General features: G+C 43.6%; 1 protein-coding gene across 1 annotated transcript in view; it reads right to left on the bottom strand.

The window, feature by feature from the left end:
- Nucleotides 1-7,843, bottom strand: part of TPRA1 (transmembrane protein, adipocyte asscociated 1) — a 10,381-nt gene that overhangs the window by 2,321 nt on the left and 217 nt on the right. Inside the window, 7 exon segments of the mRNA XM_009075714.1 lie at nt 1-30; nt 1,051-1,111; nt 1,532-1,642; nt 2,776-2,855; nt 3,844-3,916; nt 5,518-5,604; nt 7,634-7,766. The exon segment at nt 1-30 is cut by the window's left edge and continues 61 nt beyond it. Of these exon segments, the coding sequence (XP_009073962.1) occupies nt 1-30; nt 1,051-1,111; nt 1,532-1,642; nt 2,776-2,855; nt 3,844-3,916; nt 5,518-5,604; nt 7,634-7,766 (575 nt within the window).

The raw sequence follows: 7,843 nt of genomic DNA, 5'->3' as shown, positions 1-7,843 counted from the left end.
TGCCAGCATAAACATAAAAACTCTTCCTGGCTGTGGGAAAGACATGGACACAGATGAAGTTCAACCTCAAACACCAGACCAGTGCAAATGTGTTTGATGGAGATTACAAACCTAACAGAAGTATCTCAACACCTTGTCTCTAAGAACTAAGACTATTTTCCTGACCCATGCTGGCAGGATTGATGGCATTTGTAATGGACTAAACCATACCCTCCTGCATGTGTGTACACACACAAGATGGCTTATGAAAACATGGTTATGGCAACACATGAAAAAATTTTATTGACAAGCATCTGGAACCAGTGTCAGTCACATAATTGAATGAGAGCAAAACAAACAAAAAACCCAGCTGATCCACAAGCTTCCAACATACAGCACAAACAAAACTGCTCAGGAGACCCTGACAGGAGCAGTAGGCTTTACTGGACACTAGGCAGATCAGGCCCAGGACCTGTGCCTGTGGCATGTGCCACACATACCCCTCCTTCAGGGTACTCACATAGAGATGTGAACACTTGTTAGAGAGAGAACAGCCCAGTGCAAACACCTTAGGAACAGCTTCTCTCTCTATTCAAGAACTGCAGATATTCCTCAACAAAAAAAACCAAACAGAAGCATCTTAATAAAGTAAAAGCCCAGACAAAAATTATTGAGCAGCTCCCATTCAGCCTTTCCTTCCCAGGGGATGACCAGTATGCACACTAACATCAGGTGTGCATTTCAAATGAAGCTGTTATTAAGAAGCCATTTCTTAGGGCTCTCAGAAGATTATACATCTACATTACACCTGTATCATTAACTGAGCAGTAGGTCTTGTTTTCTTAATGTAATTGTTTAGTTACTGAAGTAGCCATGTAATTGCTCTTACTCTGCTCTCCAAAAAGGCACAACATAATTTTTCCAGGGATAAGTCCTTTGCCATGTTATCTGTACCCTGAGACAGTGGAATACATCTGCAGCACAACCACATACAGGAACCTCTTGCTCCCACCTACGTTTCATCCTGGCACTGTCTCCATCTCTACTATGGAAAACACTACAGTTACTTACAGGGCAAAGAAATCCGCTCTTTCAGAGGAGTTTTTGGAAGAATCACCACCATGGAATACACCTGTTGAGACAAAGAACTAACTGTTCCATGTCTGCTTGGCAGCTGAACTCCACAATCTTTGCAGGGATGGTGTATGGTGTCAGGCACTCCCTGGATGTCTTGGGGCAGAGGCACAAATCCCCTGTGACACTATACCCAATGTGCATGTGAAGGCCCCACAACTCACCCCCAGCACGAAACAGCTGGTCACTGAGAAACTAGGGAGTGAAGAACACCTGAATTCAGCTGGCATTCAGCTGCCCCAGCTTACACCACTCCCACTGCACCTCTATTGCTGCAGCTTCCCTGACACCTGAGAAGTGCCAATGCTGCACTGGCAGGAGGGGGATTAGGGCCTTATTGTACACAAGTCATTCACCTTGCTCCATTCACAACATGCAAAGAGGCTATCAGAGTGCATAACACATTCCTAGTACTCACCAGAAAGAAGAAACAGGAGCTGGCAAGCCAGAAGTGTCTCCCTCCATGGCCATAGATGTTGAAGTCTTCTGCTGAGAGGTGGGCATCAGGGTACAGGATTTCCAGAGTGCCCTAGGAGAAAAGTGCCACCAACATGATTCTGTTACAGGCAGTATCCTCACTGGAATGTGTGTCTGGACAAGGAAGACCGTGTTTAAAGAAGTTCAGACAACACCTGGTCTGCCACCAAAGACCCAACCATTGCTTGGCTTAGACCAAGTTAAGCTCACACAGAAGAGGAAGAAACTGAAGACAAGTAGTGAGGGGAAAAAATGGCAGGAATCTGCATCTGAAGGAAACTAGCAAGACATTCCGGAAGAGAGACTGAGTGGACAGGGGATGCAAGCAGTTGTCTGTCTGAAATAGACAGAGCTCCATTTCCACCTCTAAAGTAAACGTTGTTTTTGCCAAAACATCCAGAATATAGACAACTTTGTCTCATCCACTTAAATTTCTGGAAAAAGGTGTGAGCAAAAACTGCCATACAGACAATGGACAGACAAAAGTGCTTGTAAACACTACTGAATCTAGATACAGCTCAAACACTTGATATTTAATGAGGCTCCTCCAGCTTTATCATGTGGTAATGATCAGCCCACTGCCTCTGCAGGCAAGAGCCTAGTCACAGAACAAAGACCTGTGTGTTATTCTGGCACTGCCCTGAGCATAGAGACACAGGGCTGACCACTGACACACCAAGGAGAGGAATAAACCCAGACACAGATTGCATTGTTCAGAGAGATAAAGACGTGGCTAATAAACTGAGCTAACAAACCAGCTGCTCGTTTCAAGAGAAGCAAGAGCTCTCAGCTCTCAAAGAGTCAGCAGATAAGAGGCCACTGCACTGCCCTTACCAGGCAAGACCTCAGGTCTCTCCATCTAGTTTTCATGGCCCTTGAGGCTAGATTCAGACCTTGTGACTCAGGTGTGGAAAAATCTCACTCCTGTTCCGAGACCCACTAAACAAGGCAACTCCTCTAAACCTCATCTCATTTCTTCACCTTGGCTGAGCTATTCATGCAGTAATGAGGACAAGCAGATACCATCTGTTTATACACATTGCCACAAGCATTCAGTCTTCCTCCAAAACCTCATCCAAACAGCAAAGCTGACACTTCCAAATGGGAGTCCCACAATTAACTGCCTAACTCCAAGACAAGTACCCTGTTTTGCAAAGACCAATTCTTCTGCTCAAATATACTCACCTGGGTGACAGAATATGCCAGAGACAGCACAGTAGTGATTGCCAGTACACGTTTCACACTCGACTTGCTCTCCAGGTGACCTGGAATTAAGGGATACAGAAGTGACTCAGATTATGAACCCAGCCCTGATTAATATCAGTTCTTTCCAAAGCCAATACAGGAAAACACTTGTATTTCCAGAGGCCTTCAAGGGAAGGTTAAAGCTCACTTAACCCTATTTGGAGAGTTGAGCCTTTCAGAGACAAAATAATATTTACTAAACGAGATTTTAACTTGCTTTCCTCCTGTCCACACCAATATAGAGAATATAACTAAGTCTTTCTGCTGGGGTTACAGAAAAAAAATGTCAGGAATTACTCCAGTATCGTGTGCATAGAAATGTTGTAAAGCTTCTTTTCAAGAAAAAAAAAGGCTAGGTTAGAGAAATTTGCACTGGAATATGCTCCAGCAAATGACCTCCAGAAGCTCCTTCCAACCCAAGTTATTCTGAGACCTCAAAAGATAAAAAAGCTACTGCTCAGACCTCTCCCTGGCAGATGCAACAGTGACACCTACAAACCCCTCTCTTCTACCTCTGACCCACAGGAAGAGGTGCTCCAGATAGCAATTTCACTTGCACAATTGAAAGAAGTAGAATTACAAATTGCAGGTACAGTTAAAGCCTTTGAACGAAGCTTTACTGGGATGGAAACAATCAAACTAATCAAGGATGGGATAGATGGGACAAAAGGGCCTCCAAAGAAACCCTCCTAAATAAAATGGGGTTGAAGCAAAGATCAGACTGTTAACCTTGGCATAAATCACCTTCACCTAAGCTCTACACTCCTTCACCACATGTGTACAGAACAAACAAAGGACATGTAAACCCTTAAATTGCACAAGCCATGTATCTGTAAATATTATCAGGCTTTCAGGGCACTTCTAACTGAAACACCCCCATCTGTCCTTTGTTTATTCTAGAGCTCCTTCACTTTATAGAATCAGCACCTCCATGAACTTACTGATGCAGCCTTCATAGAGAGAAAGGGAATAGGAAACACTGAAAGTACTCAAAAACCTGACACATACCAAAGGCAAGGCCTAGAATCACCACACTCAGTTCAATTGCCAGAAGGAAGAACCTTGTGATCTCCCACAGGATCTGAGGAATAACAAGAAAACACGATTAGATGTAGCCAGGAACCAGTCTGAAGTTAATGCAGCAAAACTCCAGGGGATGGTAGGCAGCCTCTGAATGGAACAGGTCATTTCCACAAGTCGTCCTCATGCTTTGTGTGGATACTAATCACATGCCTGTCCCAAGCCCTGTCTGTGCCCGTGAAACAGAACAGGTGTGTGGGAGTGAGCAAACAGCATGTCTGCAGAGAGAGGAAGTGGCCATGGTTTGCCACAGCTGAGGATCTGTCACTTGTCTAGGATGTGTTGCTTCTGCTGTGCTCCCATGACAAACCCATGACAACCTCAGGTATAATATTAAGCAGGGCCAGCTCTTACAGCAGTAGATACGCCTGAACAAACTCTGTTTTGCCCTCTTCCAAAGCTACTGGTCCTTCAGTCTAAAGAATATTCAACCCTAAATCCCTCCCACTTCCAGCTTGTCATTTTCAATCCCATGTTTTTTTAGTAAAACAAGATCAATAAAACATCAGGTGAGGCAACTTTCCAGGCAGTCATGCAATAAATCAGCAGCAAACCTGGAGTAACAGCCCAGACTCTGGCTTGTTAATTCCTTTCCTCTGAACACTGAACATTACTCTCTCTTGAAACAACTTAAGAGTCATTTGATGAGACACTTCTAATCTCAGCAAATAGAATGTGTGTGTATATATATATATATATACACACGAGAGAAGACAAAAGAAACATAATAGACAGGCTGGAACACGTGTTTACAGGAAACATTGACAGAGTATCTGTCAATGAATGGCTGAATGACTTCCCAGCAAGATGCACTTAGCAGCAAGGAGAGCACCTTCCCATCTCTTCTTCATTATTGAAGTCCTGGACCTACATCTGTTCAACAGAGGTGAGTGAAAATGCTACATATCCAGCCACTCACAGCAAGCAGCACACCACAGTGCATTGACAGGTAACATTAAAGGGAAAAGTATGAAAACCACCCTGATCCTAGAGAATAAAGTCACAAGAACCTGCACTCTGTGCAGCTTCTCTTCCTCTAACAGCTCAAGAACAGCAGAGCTTTTTGTTTTAAGTAATATTCTGCCTACAAAGTCAAATGCCTACAAAGGAATAGCACGTACAAACATATTTCCTGTTTGCTAAGGGTTCACCCTGTGCTCAGAGTGTCTGCAAGGACATACAGGTGTCAGTCTCAAAAGGGAATTTGGTTTTATTTGCATTCATTAAAAAAATTAAACACTTCCAAAGAGCCACTCAAATACTGCAAGATTAACAAATGTCAGATCTTGCCTAACCACTAAAGGTTTCTGAATGTTTACTTCTTGCAAAGCAGAATGATTTCATCCCCACAACAGGAAACTTTTGCTACCATTATTCGTGCATCTATTTTAGGAAATCCATTGTTTTACAGCCCTGGATGTTGTGATGACTTAGATGATTAGCTATCACAACAGGATTCCATAGTACACACAGCCATGAGTACTGCAAATAAAAAAAAAACCCAACACATTCTTCTCGTGTGCATGTAAGAGGGAAACCTTAGCAGACTGCTGTGATCAGAGCTGCACAAAGCACAGCCTCTGGAGTCAGTGTTGCACCTACCTTGTCAGCAACTGTGGCAGCATCAGAAGCACTCACAGTCATGGAGACAACAGCACGGGCAATACCAACTAAAGCCACCACAAACACCTGCAAAAAAAGACAGCAGAAGTGAGCTCAGGCCAAAAGGAACACATGCAGTCGTGACCAGAAACCCTTCTGGAATGCCATTTCCAGATCAGCTTTCAAGCCTGAAAATGTGTACTAAGCATTTCCTGTAGCAGACTAGAGTTAGTTTCCTGAAAAAGATTCCTCAGACCTGTTAGATACAGGCTTAGAATTAAAGAAAGAATAAATTGCCTCAACTGTCAGACATATCTCTGAAGAGCTCTCACCCAGTCCTTACAATCATATCTTTACAGGAAACAGTTTTCTTCCCACCCTGCAGTCCATTGGGGCAGGGAATAAGGAAAAAAACAGACAAAAGTATATCACTCCGAATTACAAGATCAAATGGTTGGTATGTCTGACTAAACCAATCACATCAGGTGAGAGAAGCTGCTCAACGCCAGCTACCACACATCAGATCTGTGACCAAACAAAAACCTGTGGTTCCCTCACTCTGCACTGACACTGCTCAGGAATGCAGAGGAAAGGTCACCTGCAGCCAACAGCTTTAAAACATCTTACCCTGCTGCACAGTGCAACACAGAGATACCCAAGTCACCTCATGTGCCACTTAAGCATGACAGCATGGAGCTCAGCAAGGCTCATTTGCCAACCCCTGTGCTGTCAGCCATACTATGCAATTGAGAGCTCAGCTGGATATATCTGCCTTCCACTGTGCAGATTTACCCTCTAAGAAAGCAGATTTTTCCAGATAAAATTCTGATTCACAAGCTGATCCTAATGATGCAGGTATGAGAGCTAAATCTATCAGAGAACTGAGTCCAAGCTGACTCTAAGGTGGTTAGAGAATGGAAATGACCAATAAGCCACCTAGAGCTGAGTATCTCCTCTTTAGAGGAAGAAGGGATGGCAATGGCATGAAAGAAAACAACAACAAACCCTCCTGCAGTGGCAAACTGTGACAAAATATGGACAAAAAAAGAAGGGTCCCTCAATATAATGGTGTTCTAGAGCAGCAGCTACTCCTTGGAGAGGAAAACACACCCCTTTTGTTTCCTCTCTAAGCAGGTAGAGACTCTTCCCAATCTGTTAACTTCATGTTAATCACTGACTCCACAGAAAAGCATTCCTTCAGGACACAACAAATAGCCAGTTGAGAGGAAAACCTCACAGAACACACTTCCATCCTCATCTCCCAATTACATACTCCTGAAGATCAAATTGAATGAAAGCACTTTTCTCTAAGACTGTGTGAAGGGTTTGGCCGGGATAGAGTGAATTTCCTTCCCAGTAACTATTATGGGGCTGTGGTTTTGACTTTTGCTGGAAACTGTGTTGATAATACAAATGTTTTCGTTACTGCTGAGCAGAGCTTACACAGAGTCAAGGCCTTTTCTGCCTCCCACCCCACCCCCAGCAAGTGGACTGGGGGTGCACAAGAAGTTAAGAGGGGACAGCTGGGACAGTTGACCCCAACTGACCCAAGGGATGTCCCATACAGTATGGCATCATGCTCAGCACAAAGCCAGGAAGGAGGAAGGAGAGGACTTTCAGACCAATGGTGTTTGTCTTCCCCAGAAACCTTTACATGTGATGGAGCCCTGCTTTCCTGGAGATGGCTGAACACCTGCCTGCCCATGGGAAGTGGTGAATGAATGCCTTGTTTTGCTCCACTATTTCACTTTCACTACCTCAATGAGAAGCTGTTTTTATGTTACACATTACTTGCTGCAAGGAGCAAGGAAAGTGTAAGAAAAAAGATTCTAAGACATCAAAGCAACAAAGGAAGAAATAAAGGAAAAGAAAAAAATAAAATCATCACAGGATAACAAATCCACTCAAATCCAGCAGATATGGTCCCAGAATTTCTGAAAAGCTGAATTCAGACAGTAAAAAAATGATCTCTGTCTTCTTCTTGTAGCACACCTTTGACAAAAGCCAGATTTTATCCCTGTGAGATCTGGCCTAAGCTCTCTCCATTAGTTCAGTGATAGTGTTCATGAATGGTAATAAAATACTCATCAGTTCAAAGGCACAGAGTGGTACTCACTAGTATGTAGAATGTAGTGAAGATTGGGCTGGAAGTGACCCGGATTTTGGCCCTGGCAGAGGGCAACTTCCAGAGAAGAAACATAAAGAAAAGCACATTGGGAACCAGGAGCAGAAGATCCCAGTAGCGAACTCTGCAAAAATGAAATAAAACAGGTTTTCTTCTGTTCTTCAGCACCTAGAAGGGAAGGCACCAACCCCAGTCCCTTCT

This window comes from Acanthisitta chloris, unplaced genomic scaffold, assembly GCF_000695815.1.
Source record: "Acanthisitta chloris isolate BGI_N310 unplaced genomic scaffold, ASM69581v1 scaffold10295, whole genome shotgun sequence".
Classification (NCBI taxonomy): Eukaryota; Metazoa; Chordata; class Aves; order Passeriformes; family Acanthisittidae; genus Acanthisitta; species Acanthisitta chloris.
The sequence above is the reverse complement of the archived record's forward strand: the minus strand, read 5'-3'. Positions and strand labels throughout refer to the sequence as shown.